The following is a 27420-nucleotide window of genomic DNA, read 5'->3' as shown; positions in this document are numbered from 1 at the left end:
ACTTCTGGAGATCTGGTGATATGGAGACACAAATATCTGAGCAGCTAAATATAGTTCTGGATAGCAGTGCTTTGTACAGTAAGTTCTAGTGTCTCTTAACTTAATATGGAAATTGATACAAAAATAAAATCACAGCATTTTCAGAGTCTGTCTCTGCTTGTGTGCTCACCAGGACTCACACCACCAAATTTCAGCCTCTGTTGAAATTACTCTGCAGCTTTTTGTCTTGCACTGCCTCACATGCCAAGAAGGCAGAATAATGATGTCCATCACTAAAAGGCCACATCTATTGAGATATATAAAGGTTACTCCACAGAAAGTCAATATGAGAACTGCACTGAGAATGCCTTGTCCTTCAGCACTTCCACAAGAGCGATAAGCTAAGTTTAATTAGAAGAGTCTAGGTCTTGGGCAGAGGTTTCACAGCCCTAAATGCCAGTGTTTCAATCGTGCAATGTTTCTTACTGGACATGTGCCCTTTGGATCAGCTTGTGGTTGCTGAAGCTTGGGTCAGGCTTGGGCAGGTACTGCTGGAGCTGCAAACCCCTCGAGAAGGAAGAGGAGGCAGTGGTGACAGTGAAGAGCCAGGGTAGTGACACATGGCTTTCTCATATTTCTCCTCCCTTCTCACTTGGAGGCAAAAACTTTGGACCCAGGTGTGATTGCTTTTGCAGTGATTTAAATTTAAATTCCCCAGGCCTGACTCTACACTGCCCTGTTCCTTGCTCAGCCACTGGCCCCAGCTTTGGGTGTACAGGGCTTGGTGGCTGTACACTGGGTCATAGGATAATTCAGGTCAGCAAGGACCCCCCTGCAGCAGAGGTGACAACCTGAGAAGGAGGGTTCAGATGGCAGGAAATTCAGAGCAGAAGTCAGCTACAGTCCTGGCTGTATCCAACTGCTGTCATAGATGGCTGGGGGAAACTTGGTCTGGTGCTTTTTCTCCCCATCACAGAGAAAGCACTGGTTGATATCCAGCCATTATTAACAGGTTTGTCAGCAGTACTGACCTGAGCAAAAGGTAAACCTTAAAGTCAACTTCCCTTTAGGTAACACTAGAGGCACTTGCTCTTACAACTCACATGGAAAATGAAATGCAAACAAAACAAGGTGTGTTGTCATCCAGGTTATATTATTATATTTACACCTTCAAAGTTAGAAAGTTATGCCAAACATAAGTCATTAAATAAACAAATAATGAAAATATCAACAAGCTTGATTTCAAAGGTCATGGGAAGAGGGAGAGTGGCATGCTTTCAGCCTTCTTTCTCTTTTCAGTCCTCAAATGTTAAAATACTGCACCCTGCCCTGGGGTGAGGAGGGAGCTCTTGCAGGAAGCAGCTGAATACAAAGCCTCTGTAAGCAGATGAACTGGTTTAAAAACTACACATCCTTATGAACAAAACTAATCAAGAGAGACCAGAGAGAACTGCAAGTAACTTTGTGACCACTAGCTGCAGTGATGGTCAGTTCTGGCTCACCAGGAGCCCTGTCTCATGGATGGATAACCAGGGCTGATCTGGGGCTGTACCACACACCTGGCAGCTCTGCAAGACAGGTTCCCAGACCTTCCCCAGCCACAGCAGCTCACAAAGCAGCTGTCCAATGACAATACACAGGAGAAGATGGTTTTTCACCTTCAGGCTGGATGAAGCCATGTGATGATGGAGAAGGGGGCATCTGGCAATGTCCCACCACAGTGACACACAGCACACACACCCAGAGCAGACAAATTCTCCCTTCCCTATCACAACTATAGCTCCCAAAAAAATTCTCTTCAGCTGGCTCCTGCTCACAGACCCCACATGTACCAGATGCAGAAGCATGGCACCCTCCATGTTCTTAGCCTTTTTGTCAAAGACATCAGAGAGAAGTACCCCCACCACTCCAAAGCCACAGGAAAAGGGACTGCAGGATTCACACAATCTGGAGAAGCAATGAGCATCACATCCTTACAGAATAATTTGGGTGATAAGAGATGAAAAAACATTTGCATTGTGGCTTCTCCAAACTAAACACCGCAGTTTAAGGTTTGGATGAGACCATAAATGTTCATTCATATCTTTGTTCTCATTCAAGAATGTGGAGACTGTACCAGACTTAGAACTAACAGGCACGGCATGCATTGAAATTGGCAAAGCTTGTAAAATCTGATTTACTCTGTGAGGGAGAAGGGGAAGTTATTTAGTTTGAGTCATAAGAGGTCTTGATACAATCTAAGCTTCATCATTTCTAAAGAAACAGCTCACTCCCTGGGCAGATATCAAAAGGCCACTGTGTACAGCCTTGATAACAAAAAAGAAGAGAACAATCACTAGTGCTGAAGATTACAAGACCTTTGTATCAGCTGCTCTTCAGTACAGTTTCCCTTGCATTACACCACCTGATGGGCACTCTAGGTTTATGACTAGCTCTTCAGGGATCCATGGATCTGAAATCAAGAAGATAGAAGCTTTACAGAGGCTTTTAATTAAAAAAAAAAAAAAAAATTGTGCCATCCTTGGCATGAATAACAATGTCAATCTACCTGCCTTTTCCAGCCTGAGGTTTTTACTCTCTGGAGCCTCACCTGCTCCAGAGCCACTGTGTGCAGCTCTGCTGCAGGTGAAAGAAGGCAGGCAGAAGGGCTTGGGGTAATTCTGCCTACATGTACTTCACATGTGCTGGAAGCCTCTGCTGGATCAGAAGCCCCCTTCTGTGGCCTGAATACTGTGGGGACCCAGTACAGAGGGATGATGATGCTTGAAGACCCACAAGTAGAACAAAAGAATGCTTAAACCCATCCAAACACAAAATCTTACTCCAAACCTTAGCTGCCAAGGTTGGGGAGGACGTTTTACTGCTGATGCCATTTGTTTCTGGAGAACACACAGCTGTGGGAGGGAAGAGTTGAGTTTGTCACACACCCCATGGGGCTGTGTAAAGTAGCTGAGTGGAAGAATTTTTGACACCTCTCCATGCTGGAGTAAACCCAGAAGTGCAGGCCAAGACTCCAGCAAGTGCCTCCCCTAGGGAGATGTGAGAATAGCACAGCCAATCCTGCTTTTCCATGAGAGCTGCTCTCCAGCACTCCTGTGGCCTCTGATAGAAACTGAATTCACAAATGGCACAGAGATGCAAGGAACCAGAAGGAGAAAGGGAAAGGGCAGCTGAGGTTGCTACCACCATGGCCCAACCAGAGCAAGTAGCAAACAAGAACAAACCCCTGCAGAGCAGCACTGGGGAAAAACAACACATGTATTGCAAATATTCCCCTGGGCTCATTATCCCCTTTCTTCTCTTTCAAGAAAGATGTAAGAAACAAAACTCACTTTGTACAAAAAGGTGCTATGGAAACCATAAGCAGCAAGAGTAACTGATGTAGGCTGTACTTTGCATGTTCATTCACACTTGCCTGCATACCAGAGTATATAGATTATTTCTACTACCACAGATGAGCAGCACCAGATGCAGTGGGCTGAGATGCTGCTTTATTACCAGCCCCCTGTGGTAAAAAAAAGGCATCAGGCTTCAGCTCCTCTGCATTCTCCTAAGGACCCTGCAGTGCCAGCAGTATGTACCTCCCAGTAAGTAGGTACATCCACTTGTTCTTATCATAGATAACAAGCAATTTTGATGAGCTTGCAGAAGGTGTGACTTCAGGGTGGCAGCCCTGTGAGTCCCACACTCCCAACTTTTCAATTTCTTCACATCACATCAATGCCAGCTGTTCAGCTGCTCCCATGAGTGAATTTGTTCCACAAACACTAGTTGTGCAAAGCAGTCACTCCAGCAATGGAGACTGGGATGGTCAATGGCTTAGGGCTTTGTGTACTGAAGGGACAGCACTGTGGACAGGTCTCAAGACATCAGCTAGGTCACAGAAAGCTGAGGATACAGTAAGCACCCACAATGATACAGTATGCTGTAGATACTGTGAGGCTGAGGTGAGGATAGCTCTCCATAGCAGACACTCACTGGATCCTGGAACAAGTGTGGCACCTTTCCATGCCTACACGCGGATTTTGCCATAGTAGCAACTTTCCAGCTGCTTCTGGTTGCTCCTTGCTTTGGGTGTAGGGTACAACCACCAGCATCAGGCACCTGCCCACCTCTAGGCGTGCAGGCTGCAGGTACAGCCTGCAACAAATGCAAAATATCTTCTGTGACTGAGGCCAGCTGGGAGGCAAGACGCCCAGTAAGACCACTGGACCCCACCTAGTGGAAAAAATTACTCCCTTAGCAGTACTCAGACACTCTCACAAGGCACTCTGAAGCTGCATGGATGACTGCAGGCCTGTGATGCCATTTTTTTCTAGCACCCAACAAGCAGATGGAAGTTTGTGACCGGTTTTTCCCAGCCAAACTTCCTGCAGAGGGATGACTAGTTTTCAGCATCGAACAGACATGTGACCATGGCCAAATGCCAGATGGCTGGAAAGAGCATTGGAGAAGCCCTCATGATGCATGTCTAGCCTTGGCAGCCAGCATCATGCACCATATGTATCAGCTCCCAGGTAGAAAGGCCTGGCTGCTAGTTGGGAGTGTGATACAGGGACATTACACAGCACAAATTTTAATGATGCCATCACAGAATGGGCCAGAATTAACATTATTTTTTCTTTTCCTTGAATCTCAGTTGTAATTATACAGGGAATCTACACTGCATTAATTCTGCAGCCATTACTGATACTTGTAACTAGGAGCAGAACACAAGTGGAAAGAAAGACAAGGAAAGAAACAAACAAAAAAAAGTCTCCACATGGCATCACTTTCTGCAAACCAGCAACTCCAGCTGCACTTTCATGACCTCTTTATGCTGATCTAACTCTGGGCTGCTATGGAAACAATCAGCCCTAACCTTCCTGCCCACTCCATCATGAGCTAGCCCAGGGAATTTGGCTGCTATTTAAACAGGTTCCTTTTCATTTGGATCAGCTACCTGAGTGTCATACTGCTCAGCCTGCCCAAGCTCAGGAGGCAGCAGGAGAGCACAGTCAGCAGCAGCAATTCACAGCAGGATGAGCTGAAAGATATCTTACAGCAACAGCTTCACAGAACACCAGCCTCAACCTGCCTCAAGATATTCTCACAGGCACACTGACACGGCTTGCAAAAAGCACAGCCCTCTCAGAGATATTCCACTGTGTGGGCCACATCAGTTACACAGAAACCACTGATCTGCCCAGACTGATTTCATTCATGCCTTAGTCTGGGAGGTGCTTATGTGAGGCATGAAACGAAGCTAGAACTTTGCGTTCTCCTAATGAGAGCATGTGTGAAAAAACAGCTGGCAGCCAAGTTATAACAGCAAAAAAAGAAAAAAATCCACCTCCCCAAAAAATCCAACCTAAAAGATAGTTGCTTATGTATTTTAAAAATAATTTTTATTGCTGTTTTCATTTGCAAGAAATACGTAGACTTGACAAATAAACAGAGGCTTTTTTATTCCCATATTCCCACTGGTGTCTAAATGGCAACCCTCAAATGCAAATTTCAGTCATGTGACAGCATTTAATCTGTATCAGCACAGCACTCCGATCGCTGGATGGGATTTTGGCACTCTAGTCCATTAACCCTTATTTACATTCCAGAGTTGGAGATTGGTTCAGAGGAAACCTGAGGATGCTTTATCATGTGGAATGGTGCTTAGTCCTTCTGGGAAGTCCAAGTCTCTGTGTAGTTAACAGCTGGGCCAGTCCATTCATCACCATCATAAATATGGTCAGTGACATCACCAGCACATAGTGGCTGATGCTGCAAGGAAGAGACAGATAAAGTGAGAGAAAAATACAAATTCAAAGAAAAAAACCAAAAACACAACCTTGACATAAACAGCTCTCTGAATATTTTTTTTTCATTTGAAGCAGGCCTAATTATTCACCTAGGGTGTAATTTTATATACACTGCTCTAAAAGACAAGTATTACAGCAGACATGTAAAACCCCAAATCTCTGACAAAATAAGATGGTGGGGACAACAGAAAACACAACTGAGAACTGAGCACACATCAAATGAATAAGAGTACCAGGTGTACTTTTAATTCAAATGGATAATTCAGTATATGTGAGTGAAACAATTGCAAAACTTTAATTAGCTGTCAACTATAATACAGAACTAGAGAGAACTTGCCATGAAGCAGACATTCCTTGGTAGTAAGATAACTCAGATATTTATGTCAGATGAAGTCCAATTTTCTAGAGAAAAAACACTATTCTAGTGACAAATAGCCTTAAGGAGAGAAAAAACTAAAACAAAACCAAAACCCCATTACTTTTTCACTAAACACTGCTAAAATCTATAGAATTCTCTGCTGTGGTAGCACATGCAAAGAGATTAAAGAGAAGAGATAAAGTGTGGCTAATGAACAGTAAGAAAATGCAGCTTCTGGGTTAGGATGCCCTGCAGCCACCAATGATTAAAAGGCTAACAAGCAGGACCTTGTTCTCCACTTGCTCAAATTCTGTTACCTGAGATTCACTTGTGTTACAGACAGGCTATTTAGGGTCAGACTAAGATTTGATCCAGGACATTCAGCTTTTGTGTTCAATGGGTTCAAGGCCCATTTGGAATTAAATCTGGTTAAGGATGTCAAGCATAATGAGAAGGGCTTCTTCAGAGACATCAATAAAACAAGGAAAACTATAGAAAATGTAGGCCTGCTACTGAATGAAGCAGGGACCCTTGCAACAGAGGCTGCAGAAAAGGATGAGATATTGAATGCATTCTTGGTTTCAGCCTTCACTGCCAAGGCTAGCTCTCAAGAACACCTGACCCACGAGATCAGGGATAAAGTCTGGAGGAAGACAGACTTTCCCTTCATATGGGAGAACTGGATTACAGACCATTCATTCATACCTGACATCCACATGTGCAGATGCCTCCTCAGCAAGTTCCCTGATGGCACAAAGCTGGGAGGAGTGGCTGATACCCCAGAGGGCTGTGCAGCCCCTCAGAACAACCTCAACAGGTTGGAGAGATGGGCAAAGAAGAACTGCCTGAGATTCAACAATGGCAAATGCAGGGTCCTGCACCTGGAGAAGAACAACCCCAATGACCAGGACAGGCTGGGGCTGACCTGCTGTAGAGCAGCTCTGTGGAGAAGGACCTGGGGTTCTGGTGGACAACAAGCTGCCCATGAGCCAGCAGTGTGTCCTTGTGGCCAAGGAGTATGAAGGTATCCCTGGGGTGCATTGAGAAGAGCCAGCAGGTCAAGGGAGGTGACCCTGCCCCTCTGCAGATGAGGTCAAATTTGGGGTGCTGTGTCCAGTTCTGGGATCCTCAATACAAGAGAAACAGGGAGCTCCTGGAGCAGGTCCAGCTGAGGGCTAAGATGATCAAGGGACTAAGAGACTGGAGCATCTCTCCTAAGAGGGAAGGCTGAGAGAGCTGCTCCTGTTCAATCCTAAGAAACAAGTGAGAAGGGACCTCTTCAATGTCTAGCAGAAGCTGAAGGGAGGGTGTCAAGAGGATGGATGGCTCTTCTTGGTGGTGCCAAGCAACAGAACAAGAGGCAATGGGCACAAACTGGAACACAGGCAGTTGCACCTCAACATGACGAAGAACTTCTTTACTGTGCAGGTGACTGAGCACTGGAACAGGCTGTGGAGTCTCCTTCCCTGGAGAAAAGCCATCTGGGCACAATCCTGAGTAATGTGCCCTGGGGGACCCTGCTTGACCAGGGAGGCTGGCCTAGGTGACTTCCAGTGGTCCCTTCCCACCTCAACCATTGTGTGATTCTGTGAGATTTGAATCAGGTACTGTTAATGTAAACCACTGGTCATTCAGAAAACAGACATCTTCCAAAAACAGTGACATTTCAAGTCAGAGCTGCAGATGAAACACTGCTGCACCCATGTCCATTATGCATCCAGTGTGGCTTTGGCTTTTCCCGGGATTACTGAGGAAACTAGCATTCTGACATGAGAGGTACCCATACCTCCTGATGCACCCATACCTATTATTCCAAAGTAGATGGCTCCTGAGGACAGAGTAACTTCAGATGAAGCCTGAATTTAGTCACAAAAAAGGATTGCAAGGAATGCTTGCTGGCTTAATGGCCTGGAATTTCTGCCAGAGGACTCATTCAGTTTGAGAGTTGAGCCACAGAAGAGCAGTAAAGCTCATAATGCTGACACTATCAATCCTCACAACCCTGGGACTGTGACAACACTGGCGCTAGCCTAGCACAATTTAGCCCTGTGAAGTGGAGAAGCACCAGCTCTCAACAAAGCTGGGCCACTAACCAGTGTGAGAATTAAAGTAATCCAAAAAGCTCTTCCACAGCTGGGGTGCCAGCGACCAAAGGACCAAACGTGGAGAACATGAAAACAGACTGGATGCATGCTGTAAGATTTTTCTGCTTCAGTTGAGTCTGACTAAAACACCTCACAAATACCTTGCTCAAAACACAGTTTTAAGAACTCAATTAGAGAAATCCACCATCATAAAAAGGCTCAGACCTCAATAAACAGCAGAGCAGCACATCTACAAGAGCCAAGCTTCTGTCCTGTTTCTGTGGGGAAGGTGTAAGAAAGGACACAGAGAGAGATGAAGTCAAAGCCTACTATCACCTGCTCATTCACTTTGGGCTTCATAGCTCACAGCACATTTACAACAACAAAGTTAAACTCCTTCAAGAGCTGCCCTTGAAAGACCACCTGGTTTGTTACAACATTGGCTCCAGTTCTCCATGGGAAAGGACACATTGACAGATGAAACTCAAGCTCTTGCTGCAGTTATCTTCATGGTGTAATGTGCCCTTGGGGACTGTACATTCACCACAGGTAGATAAGGTTGCTGGCTCTTAAGGGAGCAGCCACTGGTAAATAGTTGGACACTTAGTGTCTTCTGCCTTACTGGTAACACCTCAGCTTGCTTTCTCACCTGGCACCAGAATTCTGGTATTTCATGTAAGCAGCACACACCACTTTCCTTGTAACTTCCAAAGAAAGCTTGAATGAGAAATCTGAAAATCATAAGCCAAATGAAGACCCTCCCTTTATTCCCATAGATACCTCAAAACATCACAGACTTTGCATGGTCCCCAGACAGGCATCTCAGTTCCTGTGCACCCCCCAAAAGAAGCTCCTTCAGACAGTGATTTGGTGGGGCATAGGGAGGGGCTTTCTCAAAGCAAAATGGTCTCTTCAAACCCTTCTTAGCTACCTGTCAACTGAGGGACTTGATCCTCCAATACTTCTGTAAAGAGGAGTGTTGCACACACTCCTCCCTTGCCAGACTGCAAAAGTCTGCACAGTTATGCTCCTTTAATAAAATATCAGACATTCACATACATATATATATATATATAATGCCAGAGAGAACAATAAACACAATTCCAATCTATTTATCATGTAATTACAAACAGCCAGCAATTCTAGGGCTCTCAGCAACTGGTACTGCACTGCCTGTGGGCAGCTCTGCCTGGTAAAATACTTTTTAGGGTGGGGTAATGCTGTATTTAAACAAAGAAACAAGACTCTTACAGGTATATGCCACAACAGCAGTGTCAAATCTTGATCCTATACAATTCAGAACCTGCACCTTTGAATGGATCTGTAGTTACAGTGAAGGAGGTAAAAAGAAGCTGTCTCAAAACAAGCTTTCTGCATCACAAGTCAAACCTGAGCTAATGAGGAGTGAGACTCTAGACTCCAGGCAAATTAGATCCACGTGGAGGAAGAAGATCCATTAAACAGGTACAAGAGAATAGCATAATGGGGCACAGTGGGGCAATGCTTATAAAGGATGAGATGGCAGAGGTAACAGGTGTGGGGGATTCATGGATGATCTACAGTAAGGCAGCACTGTTCAATGGAAAGTTGAGTGCTCCATGTATGGATCAATATCAACAGGCAAAGCTGGTGGTAGGAAATTTTTTTATCGGGGAGCAACACACTAGTTTCAGTGGCAAGAAACCATAAGGAGAACATATGAGGTACTACCACCTCTGGCTTTGTGAAAGTGTATGTTGGTGAGAAAAAAAGATGAATCAAAAACAAGAAGAATATAAGACAGTAAAATAATGAGGGGGGTAAGCAGTGGGAATCAATCTTGCTCCAAAACTTGGCTTTCTTCCAAGACAGGCTAATTCCTAAGATGACAGACCTGATTAGAAGCTGGAAACACAAGAAGATGGAGTAAGTCACCATAGCAATTAAAAAAAACAGAAACAAAATAAGTAAAAAACAACTTGTGCAAGGACTTGGACAAGCACTCTCCAAAAGAGTCTGGAGACATTATTTCTATATGACATATTCTTGAACGTTTCCAAAGCAATGAGACCCCGATTTAGATTCTGAATTTAAGTCGCCCTGCTTTCCCAGCCAGGATGCCCACCTCTGTCCTCAGTTTCACTAAAAACAAATCACAAAATTTTGTTTTAACAGTTTTACCTAGAAGCCCCAGCACCCCAACTTTGAAATCGATTATGTCACTTCTAAAACCTAAAAAAAAAACATTTTTGTGCTTTATTTATGGCCCTTGACCTTTAAAACTCCAGAAGAACAGTTAAGATCATATCTTTATCTTCCAGCAGCTATAAGGAGAAGGAATATTACAGCATGTGTCTGTATATAGCTATATAATAGCCATATAAAGAACCTTTAAGGTTTATCTTTACCATCAGGTTATACAACTATTTACAAAGTGCATATACTATAAAGATATAGTAGGCTTTAAAAGCTATTTCTCTCTCTGGAAATATACAGATAGAGATAGACAAACACACCTTTTAAGAGAAATTATTTTAGTGACAAGCTGAAAAGCTATAGCTATTCCATTTGGCTGTTACTCAAAAATAAAAGGATCTGTCAGAACAAAGTTCTCATGATCACATACTACACACTGATACATCAAAAACACTAGGAAAATTACATTATTACATTTTTAAGAAATGTAATGGTGTGCTCTTTTAGGCCATATGATGCAATTCATGTTATCTCAAGGTATATAGGTGTAGAGGGCAAGGTTAGCAAACCTCAGAAGTTTGCGTAAGCTGCTGTTTGAGTTCTGCATTCACTGCAAGATTATTATCCCATTATTGTATCAAAACAATGAAAAGCACTCTCAAAGACAAGCTTACATTGATTTTTTTGGCATGACCACTAAGAAAAGAGGTTTTAAAACTTTCTAAGAAGCCATAAATATTTATGGTGATTGATAATTTACTGAGGAGGGAACCAGTAGTGCGTTGATAATTTGCTGAATGTGGTAATACAGGACTGTATGTTGGATATGTTGTTGCTCAGCATTTCATTAACAAACTGGAAGAGTGGAAGAGGTAGAAATCTGTTTCCATTCAAAGACAATTCTAAGGTGACATGGTGAATTTCACTGGGAAAATACAGTGTTATTTTATATGTTATTATATTGTTAAGGCAAATGTGAGGCATGGTAAAATATCATGTCATATGGTTAAGGCATAGTAGAATAGGATGTAAAAGCCAGGAGTTAGGGGTGAGATTTTTAAAAATAGAAAATGTCAGTTCAGTAAAACTTTACTTCCAAACAATGAGATCCACTAGGAAAGAAAACATCAAGATGAAAAAGCAGTGAAGATCTTTTTATTGCATAGCATTTAAAACCAGCTCATCTACATGAAACTTGGCTATTGGAAAAACCAAATATTGCCTAATGAGTCTCCTACTCAACTTGCCTATTCTTAATAAGAGAGAGAATATGCAGAACTTTTCAATGGTGGTAATTAGAAAATCCATGAAAAGCCCATCACCATTAAACAGGATGAGTAAGGAGAAGCTTTACAAGTGTGGCATACACACCACTGGACTCAGAGAGACTTGAGGAATGAATCTCCACAAGGTGCTAGTTTCCCAGCATTTCCTCTCATTTTACTGATGTAACCAGTAACAACACAAATCCAGGTATTTTTGCTGACACACACATATGCACTTTCTATCAATGTGACAAGAAAAAAAGAAAAATGTGAGAGCAGCTGTCCCTTAGATTACCACAATTCTCAGGTAAGTTTTGGCAACATGGAAAATGTCAACTGAGACAGGGTATTTTCAGACTTGGCTGTGAAAGCACCAACAGACAACACTGCAATGAGACTGCCACAGAGCTGTCACTGCACATGCAACAGGAGGACAGGAAAGAGCTAGGTTAGTATCTCACTCCCACTGGTTTTGGGAATCACCCAAAACCCCTTGAAGCTCATCTTCCATTTCAGGAACAAACAAAAAAAAAGTCTTCTCCTGTTGCCTGCTAATTTTGCCAAGCCTGAGGATTACACATAAGAAACCTCCTCAGAAGAGAAAGTTCTTGTGCCAAAATAATGCTCATGCTAGATAAAAGAACGACCACTTAGCTCCCTCCACACCTATGGCTTCACTTTCTCATGCAGCCTAATTATTTTTCATATGTGCATATACACACCTACATATAAAACATATATAAAGAGACTACAATAAAATAACATAGGAGGTAGAGTCAAGCACTCTAAAGTGAAGTAATGATGGAAGCTGCCTGAACATTATGCATTTCCATGTTAAAAATCACAAATTACTCTTTCAAAAAGTGTTTTTCAGTGCTTTCTTCAGTGATCAAAACACACACAGAAAGGCAGAATTACAGTGGTGCATAATAAGCTCTCCTGAACTCTTCAGGATAAGGCAACCTTCCAGCTGAAATAGATCCATCAATGCATTACTGTTGTAAAGCTCTAGCCATGAAGACCATGTATCAGAGAGGAAGTTTCTGGGTACTTGTGACAATTTATATTTTTGCTAAGTCCCAATTAAAAAAATCTTGCCCAACAGAACAGAAATTTTCTGAGGGCTTTAATACCCTTATTAATTTGCAGAGGAATTCAAACTAAGAGATGAAGCCCTCTGACTTACCATCTACTGACCACAGCAAGGAAGTGTGATGTTAAAGTGACATTTTCACTATTTGATCTGAGTGTACCTCTGCCCACCAGGAACCTTCAAAAGGTAATGATGAGCAGGAATTGGAACCTACACAGAAAGCAGGCAGAACACGTGTGTCCACACGCTGCTGGGAATGTCAGGGCTCACAAAAGCAAAGCACAGAGCACATGTAAACTAAACAGAATATTAACAATGGGTCACTATTCAGCTTCTGTTTAAATAACAGTGTCAAGTGACCAGATTGGCTGGATTAGTACCAACACATTCGCTACTAAGCTTATTACAGTATTTTATCTATTTCCACAGCTCAGGGAAGGTAAATCTGAAATATGTATTCCTTGTATTTGACATTAATATGACTCATGATGCAAAACAAATTCTCTCATTTCAGCTTGGACTGCTATGTTTAAATGCTAAACTTTTCCCCAGCTAGAGGGAGGAAAAGTGCATGGACCTTGATAGCCACCAACATATTTACACAAGGTTCATTAATTCACAGTGAACTGCATATGGAGACTTAACTAGATACAAGATAATTAACAACTTCAATAATTTGTTATTTTAACTGTGATTACAACTAATTAAAAGGCAAAACAATAACTAAAATACTTTTTGTGCAATTACTCTTCAAACAAATCCTACTAACTATATTTCTTGCCATGCTGGATTTATTACTTATTCTGTGTTGCCCTGGCACAGATTTTAAGACACAAGTTTCAGCTTGGGATATGTATACATATATATACATATGTGTGCACGTGTTTAAAGTATGTGGAACATCCCTGAAGCATTTGATTAAGCAGAATAATTGGAAAAAATATAAAGAGTTATGAGTAGATAAACAGTATGAACCCACAAAGCTTTAAAAATGCAACAGAAGCAAAAGGTACTGTACCTTGTGCCAATATCCAGCCAGCTACCATAATCTTTAACCAAAAAGAAAAAATGCTAGAAAATAAAACAACTTTGATTAGTACATTAGTACTGCACAATTTGAAAACAAAAGTAAAACCCCAAAATTTCAGGCTGCTTACTCTAAATTTCTAACTCTTCACACAGAATAAGTACATGACCTTTCCAGGAATGATTATTTGGACCACAGTGAAGAATAATCTAGGAACCAGAAACAGATTTAACACTGTATCAAACAAAAACATCAAGAGATGGACTAAGCTCTGTCTAGCTTGGCTTGCAAAAAAACAGAGAAATGCCAGGACTTTTTCGATAAGAAAAGCAAAGCCACCTCATTGTTTGAAATAACATGCCAAATAATGCATAGTGCCTAAAAGCTTTCATGGAATTTCAACAAAAAGTCTTTGGGCAACTCTGGCAGTTCTCCACCTGTAAAGTGGGAATAATGGTGGGAGAAGATAGGTACTATCTATTAGTGAATTCCCCTAATTCTAGTTGGTGGCCTCATTGATTTAAGACTATAAAGATGTTTTCTTTTGGTCCTGCTACTTTCTCTTTTCTTGATTTAGTTCCTATCTTCTCTTTTTTTGACAAAGCTGCACATATCTCCTACAAACCTCTTTGGTAATCTTTTTTCTTTGTACACCAAGTACATACCTGCTAATTGTTTAAAAATAGTTAAACCAAAATAGGAGAACACATGAGATATAAGACCTGGATATACTGGGATTTGCTACACACCAGTAAATACCTGTGGTCTTCTTTTGGTTTAATTAAACTGATTTTATTAGTGAAATGCTATGAATATGGTTTATTGGTATATTATTTCTTTTCCTGTGGAAGTTACCCAAAAGCAGATTAGTCACACAGACTTATTTGAAATTTGACACAACCATACCTTCTCCTTTCTCACTCTATAGACAAATGAGTAATTATTTGGTTTTTACTTGCTGCTTTCCCTATCAATTGATATTTACAGATCACACTGTACTAGGAAATAAGATCAGGAATGCTTACTCCAAGGGACAAAACAAAACCAGCATATATAAAGTGACAACACCAGCTCTACCTGCTGATTTGAAAAGGTTTTATTTACCAGTGTCACTGCTTGTTGAAGATAGGTGGAGTGGGCAACATAATTTTAATCTGCGAAAATTGTGTTGGGGGATTGTTCAGCTTTGGGTTGTTTTGGCTAGCTGGGTTTGTGGATGCAGGCTTTCTGAAGACAGCATTTCCTGACAGCTTATTACAAAGGGCATGAAGTGTCTTTTTGGATGCTGCTGATCTCCAACTCAATACTGGTGGGTAAAGCATTTCTCCTGTTCCTCCCTTTTTCAAGAGAAGCTGGTGCGGGTAAAAGGTTCAGAATTCCTGAACAATAACTAAACCCTGCACACAGCTAAAAATTGATATTCTTGTTTAAATTTTTTTCAAGGAATTTGATCGTAAAGCACATGAGGAGCTCCAAATGTTAACTTATTACTTCATTTTTGTCTCTTGTTGTAAGAACATTGCTTCTTCAGAAGCATTAATTACATGAAATTTGAAAAGCAGTGATTGGAAGAGTTTTATCTCAAAGTTATGCTAGAATTTCAATCCAATTCTCTGCCCTAGTTAGAAAAACTTTGAAGTCTGAAACAAATTCAGATCTCTCCTGATGGAATTAGGAGAACTCTGCTTCTTGATCTTATTTGAACAGAATGTGCAACAACAACTTACCAAAGCCATAATGTCTGAAATCACAAGAACAATGAGGAAAAGGCTGCAAAGAAAAAAAACCCAGATCATTGACCTTTCTTTAGGACCACAGTTATTAAAAGAGCTTATTAAAACCCACAGAAAGAAATTAAAAAAAGATAAGTCTTCTTGCATTTGCCTTTCAAACACTCAGGTACATTTCAATCTACTAGAAAACAATGAAAATACATGACACCTGGCATTTATAATTTCACATTAACAGAGTTTCAATTTTGCAATGGAGAAACCTAACATTAGTCATTTTTAGAGAACAAAAGAATCTTATGAACAGAGCACCTGCCCATTCCTGATGCAGAGAGCTGTGTGCTGGTTGGACCAAATAAAATCCAGGTAATTTAGGAGCTTCATGACGGACTCAAAAGTGAGCAAAGCTGTTTGGCAGGTACCTGAGCTGATCAGTCCCACCCTGACAGACACTTCTGACTCTGCTGGGTCAGACGCTGCTGAAGGAGTTGCTTGCCCCCTTCCAAGTCTCAGGATGCCCTTAACCTGTTCTGGGAACACCTAGTACTCTGGTGGCTCCAAACTGTGGGCCTCTTTACAGGTAGCTTCAGTACAGTTTACTTCTGGAAATTAGGCTTGGGCTAGTAAAGGGAACCAGAAGGGAGGAGGCAGAGCTATTTTTTCCCCCCCATTAACCTAATCTTCTTTTCCTCAAACTATGTAAATCCTAAATTACATGAAAGCAATTGCTGTAACTGGTTAAAACTGGTTTCTAAGTTAATGACACTGAAGTAATGTTGCAAACAGCTGACCCATTAACAAAAGTCTTTAACTAGAATACAGCTAATTTATCAGTACTCCCATCATAAAACTACAAATGCTTTTTGGAAAATGTCCCGCTGCAGCATTGCAAGAACATGTACTGGTGAGATACTCATCCCAATGCCTCCAAATGAGGAACTTTCTGATATTGCCTACATCAGTTGTGCTTCATTAGTAAATCAGGATGCAACAAACCAACTGTATCTCACAGGGAAACAGGACAACAGGGAAAAGACACAGGGAAAGGCTTCTGTCTGCTAACCTATGGCTCGGATAGATAGAATGTTGCAATCATAGTGCTTAGGAAGCACTCAGAGGGCTATTTTTCCACAGACAAACTCCAAGAACATATTGGGACAAAATATTCCCCACAGAAGGGAAAAAAAAAAAAAAAAGCCTTTAATCTGTAAACAGGGAGTTTAGGAGCAATTTGTCCAAATCACAAAAACCTACTTTTTGCCCTTCTGAACTGCAAGAAGCCTTTCACAACAGAAGGACAAGACTTAATTCCAGGGCATGATTATACACAGCAAAGACAAGATTGTTCCCAGTGATGGCTTAATTTATCTAGCAGGGGCAGCAACAGCAGTAGGAAGTGCAGCACAGGCTCCAGGATGCGCTGCCAATCAGAGCACAGCCTCTCCAGGGATCCCGGGTGCGCCGTGTGGCTCCTGCTTTGCTCCCAGGGGGATGCTGGGGCAGCATCACTGCATTTGTTACCTGAGCACAGCTAAATGAAGCTGGCACAAGCACCAGACACAGCTACAGCCACAGCCTCGGGAAGTGGCACAGAAATACTTGTATCCCCTGGTTTATGAAGGCAGTATCGCTTCCCCTCTCACACACTCACATGCACATTCCATAAAAGTTTGCAATATCACCAGTGCTGCCAAGGCAAGCATTCACAAACTGGGAATTGCTGACCTTTATGATGCTTGAGCCCTGGAAATAGAAACCACTAGCTGGTCATCTGAGCAGGTCCTCAATGCAGCCCTCCTCTTGTACAAGCCTTAGGGATGAGGAGGAACACCCTTCCTGGGGTCCAAGGATGATGCAGGCACACTGTGCACACAGCTAAGGCAAGCAGGTAAAAGGGGTGGGGAGTGTTGTGCTGCCATTCCAACAGAGTCAGATTTTGGGGTGCCCCATTTCTCTTTTGGAAGCAGGTCGTGCTGCACAAGGAGACAACAGGCAGGGGCAGGCAGGATGAAAGCAAACAGAAAAGCAGAGGGCAACTCAGCAAGCGAGAGCAGCTGCCTCACACTCAGCTGGGCAATGCACAGGAGAAAATCCCCGAAGTCCTCCTGCCACACACAGCAGGACTTCTGGTCAACCCCACACAACATCCCACAGTGACAAAATCATATGGCTGACAGGGACCTTCTCCATCTCAGCACCATGCATAATATCACACCATGAGTGGAAGATTCAGTCATGTGCACCAGGTCTGCTGAATGGGTTGAGCTGGGATAGCAACAAAAAAGTCTTGAGAAAGTAAAAAAACATGAGGATATTTCAAGTCTGGATACAGCACTCTGTGAGACTGGGCACCCATACTTTCAACTCTGAAAAGACCTTAGAGATATGGAAAGGACTGGCAGCCATCTGCTCCTACTGCACAAAATATGGGAAGCACTGAACTGCAGAGCAAGGACATTCAGTGTTTTTTTTTCTTTATGCTGTTTGTGGTGAGGTCAGTGCTACAAAGCTATAAATTAGTTATTTAAAATGGGCTATATAAAACAATACTATGTTGTGTGCAGAAATGCAGTATCAAGTAAAATAATCAGAATTGAAATCCAGCTCATTTTTAACATGAAGGAGGAAAAAGGGTCTTTCTGTGTATTGCCAATGAAGAATATTAAATATCTGATTGTTTCAGATAAGGCCAACACTTCAATTTATACTCATTTATCACTAAGGAAAAAAGCCCTGAGCTTGCTGAAATCACTGAACAAAATCACAAGCCCTAACAACAAATAAAAGTAACTATGAGATCTAATATTTTTTTTGGTTTTTTTTTAATTTACACTGAGATTTGAAAATTCTGAATTCTTGCAAAATAGATTTGAAACCTTTATTAATGCAGAAATACAGTATGTAATGTACCTCTTAGAAGACAGCTGTGTTGTGACTTGAACAGCTTCAAAAGCACATGATACCAGAACAAATGGGATTGCAACCTGTTCAAAACACAAGATACATTTTGGCTTATAGTCACATTTCCACAATCTGCCCATGTTCTTTTTGTAAAGATTTTCCTGTTTTTGAAATTATCACAGAATGGGTATGTTACAAAATAAAATATTGGCTAGACAGGGTATAAAATAATTTTGCAGGAAACATTTTCAATTAATTAATGTAAGGCCCCTTCCATGGTAATAGCTGAACTGCAGTGAAATAAGCCATGAGGTAATATGGAAAATGATAATTAAAACACTCTCACTTAATTTATCCATTTTACCACTAGTCATAAATACTTGAACAAGGCTAGAAGACAGAACTATTCAGATCCAGCATCTCACATGACAGGCTGCAGAGCTCCAATTGTGAAAGGACAATCTCATCACAACCATAAAAAAGTCTAAATACAGAAGGCATTCAGTAAGGCAAGGGTCACTGCCCCTCCAGAGCCAAGTCAAGCAAATGCAAATGGCTCAGTAAACGAATAACAAAACAGACCAGGAAACATGAATGTTGCCTTTTTCTCTTCCCAAAGCTGATCTGCAATCCTTTTATTAGCAGTGTATAAAACTTGTCTCTTGGCATCCATAAGGTTTGCACTACTGATCTGTGTCCTGCAGGACAACATGCTGTGTACCTGTAACTTCAGTCTGCTTTCTCTGGGACAGAAGCAGCAGAAAGGCAGTGCTAGAAAACACTGATTATTTTAGTAATAACCAATAAATTCAGTGTCCCACTTCACCCCTCTGGCAGATCCTTTACTCAGTACTAGAAAGGTGCTATCACACCTCTCCTGCAAACCAGAAGTGCAATCTAATCTCTGACAGACTATTAAAAACCAAAAAATAACAGCCATTGTAAAATGACAAACTAATCAGTATACTGAACATTCAATGCCTCTATTTAATGTAACATACATACAGCTAATTATATACATCCTCAATGTTTCTGTTGATATTATACTACAGGAAAAGCTTATAACTTCAAAAATTATTCAAGTATTTTCAACATTTGAAATTCCCATTTTAATACAATAAACTGACCTAGTGCTGTTAAATTACACTTCCATGCACTGCAGCTTCTCTTCCAGAAGAGAGAATGATCTCTCTAGAAACACTACAAAGACTGAAAGCTTCACTCATGGTTAAGAAGCCTAATGAAGCTCAAATACATATATAAGGTTTTGTGAACTGCAAACTAGCAACCATGTATGTGATATGTTATTTATTCCACAGTTCTTTGAGAAAATTTCACCAAGGTAAGATTACTAACCTTCAGTAAAAGTAAGCTTCCCATCATGAAGGGACTGAACACAGTCAAGAAACAGTAGACAGAAGCAGGATCAAAACTAGAGAAACATGAAAAAGATATTGCATATCTTTGAAATGACATTTTCCGTTTAATAAAAGCCTTTAATTACCCTGTAATACACTGGGCTGCATATACATTTTTAAACAAGGCTTCCAATTTTATCTTCTCTTGATGAAATATTAAATCAGCAGGGACTGCCAACCTCACCTTTATTTCTCTACAGTTTTTCTCTGGTTGTTTTCTCTTGTTTTTCAAGGTGCCATGCTGTTGGTGGGCAACCAAGCTCTCTCTGCTCATCCTGTTGATAACATCTAATGGAACTGAGACAACCTGACAACCAACAAGCTTAGGCTCTTAGGGAATATGTTGCAGAGATCAGAAACAAAATGAATTGTTATCCTTCCACTGATCACTGCTTTGACTCTGCTGCCCTGATTTTGCTAGCTAAATTTACATTTTGTACATCAACTGAATTTTTTGTACTCTGTTTCAAATAAATTAACAAAATTTACCTGTTAATAGAAGCTATGTTCCCAGTGCCAAAAAAGGCTGTCACTATGAAGAAAACCTAGATGTATTTAAGGAAAAGACACTACAAAAATGGTTGCTATAAAATAAAAAACAGCATTTCTCCTCCTTCATTCCAATTTACTTTCAAAATCTATCACGAAACTACAAGGTGATTCACTGTTGCAGGTTTCCAGTGCATTAAGAAAACCATAGTATTTTTTAGCTCTTGCCTAGATTTCACACACAACTGTATCAATTTTAAAACACACATACTGCCTAGGTAGGGTTTTAGAGCCTGTCTTGAGGAACCTTTAAGAAAGCTGCAGCTGGCTTTTTGGGTCCCTGCCCAGCAAAACAGGAACATCCCTGGACCACAAACCCAGCTATGCATTCAAACACATGCTTTTGCAGAAAGCAATGACACATGCATGCATCCTGCACATCAAAAGAGATGGCTTTATTGAGAAACTGACCATGGAAGAGGTTCCTTTATTGAGGAAATGACCATGACTCTTAAAAACAGGCTAGAGGTTCCTATGCTATCCTTACTATAGATTTTTTTTGTCCAAAGATTATGCTGAGGCTACCCATGGCAGTATGGGCCTCTCATTTTTTTCCTCACTTGAGGAAGGATGGCTCCAGTAGTATCCGTACAGCTAGAAGTCTTTTGATAAACCCTACCTTTTTCATCTAGATACAACACTTGCTGCTACATGAACCCATGAAAGGTAATTTTCTTGCTCATGAGCTCATTGGAGCCCATTACAGCTCACATGGCTTCAGCTGAAGAATGGTTTTTAACTTTTTTTGCATAAGGCAGAGTGTCATAAGTCAGTGAGGATGGGCTGCTGTTTCCAGAGCTCCCTCTGGTCCTTTTGCTCCTGCTACAGCTCCTGCAGTGGATCATTTAAGTCTCTCCATAAACAATTTGTTACCAACTGTTCAGTAGAATCATTGGGATTCTGCATGCAGTATTTTGGAAGGATTAGGTCAGCATAACTGTAGAAATCAGGCTTCCCAAGAGTATCACATAATTTCAAGTTTAGTAACACAGCAGTCTAACAGCCTAGCACACTTCTGCCAGTTGAGATTTATAAGAGCAGGTCTGCAATAAAATCAGAAAACACCAAGTTAAAAAGAAAATACCAGTAAAACATAGGTCTAGTCAAAATGTAAGCATAGGAAATCTGAATCTTTTCCTCTAAGACCAGGCTCTGATTTCTCAGCAGATGCCAGCTACTGGGCTACATACAGGAGCCTTGGGAAAACCTAAAGGCACACAGCTCACAGGGTCATAGTTGCAATATGACTGCTCTAGTAGAAAAGGTTTCTCCTCTAATACTACTATTTCTAAACATTGAACAACATTTAAATTTTAAAAAGTCACAACATGTTTTGAGCAGCTAAAGGAGATCTGAAAATTGGTTATTTTTTCATGAGCTGAGCAAAACACATTCAAGTGTTTTACACTGAAGTAGTGCTCACTTGTGGGGCAGTGTGAGGAGCAGAAAAGGCCTTGACCCTGTGCAAGCACTGTATCATCAACACTGTTGTCATCACAAATGCAAAATATATCCTCACACTAGCTACTATGAAGAAAATTAACTCCAGCCAAAACCAGCACAGCTACATTCTAGTGTTAAAGAAGTACTGTTAAAAAATACAGTTGGATTAGTTGTTGGTTTTTTTCTTTTACTAGTATTTAGCAACTGACAGACAGCAGTAGCTTTACTAAAGTTAGCATATTTTTGTTAAAAGAGCAAATGAAATTGATGAATTTATTGCAAGGGGTTTCAGCTCTTTTATGTATACTAAAGCAAAGACAAGCATCAAACACCTAGAAAATTGTTTTGCCTTCTATGTTAGCATTAATCTGCCTTCTTAAATTGGTATCTGTTACACTTTCTCTGCTGCAGGTTCCCAGTGTCTAACAACACAGTCCCAAAATCCAAAAGCATGGACTCTGTGACTGTGACCCACCCTCTCAGATCTGGTTGTCTGAACAAGCTATAAAGTCTGTTTCTGTAGGAATCAGTATTGAGGCATCTCCCTCCCCAGCTACAGAAACTCACCTGCACTAAACCCTCCCTGTGTCCTCACACAAGGCTCACTTGCTCTTCCATTTGCCCAGCCACCATCCTTGCTACCAAACAGCTCTCAGTTAATGGCAGCCCCACAATGAAAGAGGAAAAATGGCAAGGTTCTCAATGTACAGTATTAAAAAAACCCAAAATCAAATGCAGGATCAGTTACAGGAATGCAAACTAACTTCTGTGTTAGTGAACAGACAGCTCTTCCCTCCTATAGACCATATAATTTTTAACAGCAGAAATCACTTGAAATATAAATAATTCTAGGCCAGATCCTGGGAACATGTTTCACTATGAGCCTGCAGGAACTTTCCTTCTTATTTCATCTGCCTGCTACCTAATATCTGCTTCCTAACATACTGCCATGCTCTGAAAATGAGAATAACTTCAATATCACCTATTTCAACAGATTTTTGAGAGTGAGCAAGTTCCCTCCAGCCAAAATACAATCAAACAAAACCAAACTGAAAACAGAACTCCAAATGTACCTCAGCTGCAATGGTCATAAGCAGGCAAGGAGCCAGATTCTAAAACAATGCATTTTTAACTACTCGATAAAATGCCTACGAGACTGTTGCCTTCTGAGCAATATAAGCCAAATCATCTTTACCAGCTTCTGTTCTCAGTGAGTACCAGCCTACAGATTTTGACTGAAGGTCCTTTTGAAACAAACTCTTTTTTTGCCCTGAAGTGCAGCAACCAGCCAAAGGATACAAAGAAGAAGGACCTCCGGACATCATCCAGGTGGAGCTGTCGAAACTGAGTTATATCCACAGCACAGGTGAAGTTGAAAACAGCAAGCTGGAAAGACAGCAGAAGGAATCAACAACAAATATGAACAAATGTTCTTGGACAGAGCCACCATATTTTTACTGAAATGAATGAGAAAGAAACCTATATTCCCTATCACCTGTTATTAGGGTATAAGGACTGCAAACCTTTTCTATGTTTTCATTATACTTTAATGAATTAATGAATCTGACAGAAAGACTGTACAAGTGAGATGATCAAATGTACAGTGAAGCTTCCACTGTTATCAACACTAAAAATGAACTTCTGTGCCTCAGACTTATAATCATCTTTTTTCAGCAGAAATATTCCTCCTACACACATACACTTCCACTGCTCACATGAGCATAAGGATAAAGATCCTCAGAAATAAAAGACTGCAATTATCCTCATTTGACTAATTTTGTGAGTGAAAATAGTAAAGTATTCTCCATATCCTTTACTCAGTCCTAAGCACAATATCACTTGACTTGAAGAGAAATTATCCTCATGGAATTTAAGAGGTCAATGAACTGCTTTACAATGGGAAAAAATTAAAATCAAGTAATAGACACTCAAGACTGATAACATTTTAATTTAAAATAATCTCTCATCATCAGAGAATTGAGCTGCATTCTCTAATACAAGATTTACTTCGCAGCATATATTAACAGACATTCTAGGGATGATATTTTCTAATGTAAAAACAGGAAGCAGGGGTAAGCATTATCGTTCCTTTCATTTGAAACCAAAAGTTTCAAGTGAATGGTGACATACAGTGAGTGACAACTTAAAACATAATTATAGCCAACCTGTGTTTTCATTTGCATTTAATTTGTAAAGTGTTCCTCACTGTTTAATACTACTTAAATATAATTTTATTTTACAATGAAGAGAACACCAGACTAACAGCAGACAGGGAAGCATCACAGATGCCCTGCAACAAGATGCAAAAGAGAATGTGTTCTAGAGTGGAAGAGAAAATAGATCCCACAGATGCTAAACACCTTGAGCTGCAATCGTGGCATCACACTAATTCTAATTTTGATATTCAGATTCCATCCCTAATCACTTAAGATGCTACAGAACACGATCACACAAATTATCATAAGTAAGGGTAGCATAAAAAGAAAGTGATTCCTCTGGTTTTATTTCTGCTTTTCAGCCTTGAATTGGTAAAGTCTGCTGTCTCAAGTTTCAAAACTGTCTTCCTTGTAGGAGCACCACAAAACCACAGTATGTGTCAGGTTTGCTCTGATGATTGGCTTGGCTCAGGTTCCAACCTCCAGGACTTGTCCCTAATTGTTATGAGCTGCAAAAGGAAGGAAAGGTGTGTACCAACACTTCTCTTCAAGTGACTCTGGCCACTCCCATGCATGTGTAGCCAGGAGGGCTCATCTGGGAGAAGCAAGGGAGAGCTGTGGTGCACACCCACCTGGCTCCAAGGACCCAAACCACTGTAAATGGCACTTGGGATCTGACTAAAACAGTGGCACAGCCCCAGTTTGTTCAACCCTAGACCTAGCCTAAGAGCTGAGCTGCAGTGTGAGCAGCATGACCTTTGAAAATTGCTGACATACACTACATTTTAAGGTGGAGGAAGTTGTGTTGATTACAAAATTCTCTTTTCTCCTCCAGGCAAATCTGAGAAGGTGCTAGTTCTAAGTTAGTCTACAGTTCCTTGTCAGCAATAAGTCTCCATTCTAGAACAAAGAGAGGACAAAGTCAAATTAAGGTTTCTAATATTTCCTATGGGTCTTATCAGAAAAAAATAATTTCTTTTCAGCCTCTAACTCATGAGTCTGCAATTAGATCAAAAGAAGTACAGTGAGCATTGTCCTTACTCTGAAGAGTTACTGTACCTTAGGCTGGATCATCACTACTCTTTGCAGAGACAGCTCTGTAGCCTACAGACCATACAACCATGTCTTACTAAGTCAGACTGTCTTCCTGCACTCCTAGAAATGGCTCTGATGTGCAATATCTTCAATAACACGACTTACAAATCTTTCTTACAAGGTCATATTCCTAGTTCATTAAACAGGTAATACTGGCATCCCAAACTGAAAAGAAATGTGAAGCACTGCTCTCTGAAAACCACTCAGAATATTTATTATACCCTCAACAAGAACAACAAAAAAAAGCTGTTAATTAAATTGATATATCTATCAAGAGCTGTTACCTTTGGTTTCAGTGAAAGACCATAGTGTTGTAGTGCTTCTTGTTCCATATTTATCCACACAAACATCAAACCAAACAGTGCCAGTGGAAAGAGAGCTTCATATCTGGAAAGTAATGTAATAATCATAAGTCCCTGACAACTAATTAACATCAAATGTTGACATGTTTCTTTTCTTTTTTCTTCACACAAAGGATATATCAAGATCTAGTGGCATTCTCCCTCTTCTTCCCTATTCATTTCTGAACACCCACAGTTGGTTGAATTTTAAAGCCATAAAGGAGTTAAATGGCAAAAGTAGGAGAAGCAGTTTGCTTCAGCTATGTCATGTTTTGCATTTTTTTTAATGGTCACAATGTTGGATGAGTGCCTTTTTTAATTTTAACAAAACTGGTATAAATTTAAAAGAAACAGGAAAAAACCCATACTTGATATTAATTTTTGCAAAATAGAATATTTTTCAATGAGAGCAACTTGGAACTGAGGAGTTACAGTTCAACTTAAACAGCAGCTAGAGATTGTGTCTCTTTTGGACCTAATCAGATAAACTTACTATGGTGATCTCAGTTTGGTTCTAAGGAAAAAGACATTTGTAGAATAAAGAGAGATTACATTTTGCTTCAGTGAAGTGTTCTTTTATTCACTGTATTCCAATCCTTCACAATAGCAGCATCAAGTCACACTCCAACCATGGCCACTAAGCTGTTCTAGCTACAGTCCCAGTCTCTGAGGAGTACTTTTAGATCCTACAGCACTCAAATTCCAAAGCATGAGTGTATTTATGTGAGAGATTAATACCCCCAGATAACATAAGGGTGTAGACTGAAATTGGACAGCATATAGTTTCTCCAGTCGCATTTCATGGTACCTCCCAGGCTTTCTTCTTTCAAGATAAAATTATAGCACTAATACTGACAAGATTGCAAATGTTCTCCTTTTTATTTTTTCCTTATTAGACAAACACCTGTTTGTCAAAAAAAAAAAAAAAAGGAAATCATTGCAGTCAATCTTGGTATTGCTTCAGTTGGGCTACAAAGCAGTTTCACACTGGAACAAAGAACTTTGAATAGATCTTTCCACTTTAAACATCAGAACAACAGGCAGCTAAAGATGAAGACAACACAATGTCTTCATGCTGTCAGTAATAGAAACACTACAACCCTTTTAATGGTCTACAGTTGCCTTCAGATTAGATGCCTTCAACAGAGTCCATGACAAGTGGTTGTATGCAACCATACTCTTCAGCTGGCTTCAGTATTTCCACTTAACTCCCCAAAAGAGGCACTGCAATTACCCAGGCAATGTGCTGGGTTCTCAGGACATGGTAGGAGAGTGCACTGAGGAGAGACACTGGATACTTTTGGCACCAGTGCCTTGGGTTTTGCTTTCTTTATCAAGAAGAGTTCCAAATCTTTTTTATCTATTTGGACATTGTATGAAGACAGCAGAGAGCTGTCAGCATTTATGTGCTCTGCTGCAGGGCCAAAATACAAAGAGGGAGATTGCTAGGCTCAGAGAGAACAACATTCATGCTTCACCCAGTAGCCAGCACAGGCTAAGAAGGCTGAGTGAAAGAATGTGTGTGCAGCCAGGAGTAACATTAGGATCAAAACCTTAATGGAGAAGTGGGAAGAAGGGGAGGCAGAGGACTGGGGGGAAAAAAAAAGGAGATGCTTCAACTAAAATGAGAGTATTCACAGGAGGCAGCTATTGCAAAATGTCTGCTGTAAGATGTTTTATACCACTTAATTTTCCAGTGTAATTAAATCCAGAGGATAAGAAAGAACAGTTCCTATACTCCCCATTAATTAGGCTCTTAAGAGCTACCAAGTCTGAGAAAAAAGAAAGGGTTGGCTGGCAATGTTTTCCTCATTTAAAACACCAGAGAAATTGACTTTTATCCAAAAAGAAGCAAGGTCTAGTCTTTATGGGAAACAACATCCCTTTGAAAAAAAAACAACTGCTTCCACAAAAATCTCTCAGAATACAATTTTCCCTCATTTTAGGACAACCTGTTTCCTGGCACACATCATTTAAGCCATAACTAGACACCAGTGCTGAGTAGCTGGGA

At 40.7% G+C, this 27420-nt stretch overlaps 1 protein-coding gene across 4 annotated transcripts in view; it reads right to left on the bottom strand.

The window, feature by feature from the left end:
* Nucleotides 1–5401: 5401 nt before the first annotated feature.
* The window catches only part of PIGN (phosphatidylinositol glycan anchor biosynthesis class N), a 95734-nt gene continuing 73715 nt past the window's right edge, over nt 5402–27420 (bottom strand). For all 4 annotated transcript variants that reach the window (XM_079301637.1, XM_079301638.1, XM_079301639.1 and 1 more), the window contains 8 exons: nt 25353–25455; nt 23117–23203; nt 20315–20370; nt 19764–19839; nt 18417–18490; nt 15504–15546; nt 13768–13820; nt 5402–5736 (listed from right to left, as the gene is read on the bottom strand). In XM_079301637.1, the coding sequence (XP_079157763.1) occupies nt 5613–5736; nt 13768–13820; nt 15504–15546; nt 18417–18490; nt 19764–19839; nt 20315–20370; nt 23117–23203; nt 25353–25455 (616 nt within the window). In that variant the 3' untranslated portion in view covers nt 5402–5612. The remainder of the gene's footprint in view (nt 5737–13767; nt 13821–15503; nt 15547–18416; nt 18491–19763; nt 19840–20314; nt 20371–23116; nt 23204–25352; nt 25456–27420) is intronic.

This window comes from Erithacus rubecula, assembly GCF_903797595.1.
Source record: "Erithacus rubecula genome assembly, chromosome: 3".
NCBI classification, from domain to species: Eukaryota; Metazoa; Chordata; class Aves; order Passeriformes; family Muscicapidae; genus Erithacus; species Erithacus rubecula.
Note: the sequence above shows the minus strand (reverse complement) of the source record. Positions and strands in the feature narration are given on the sequence as shown.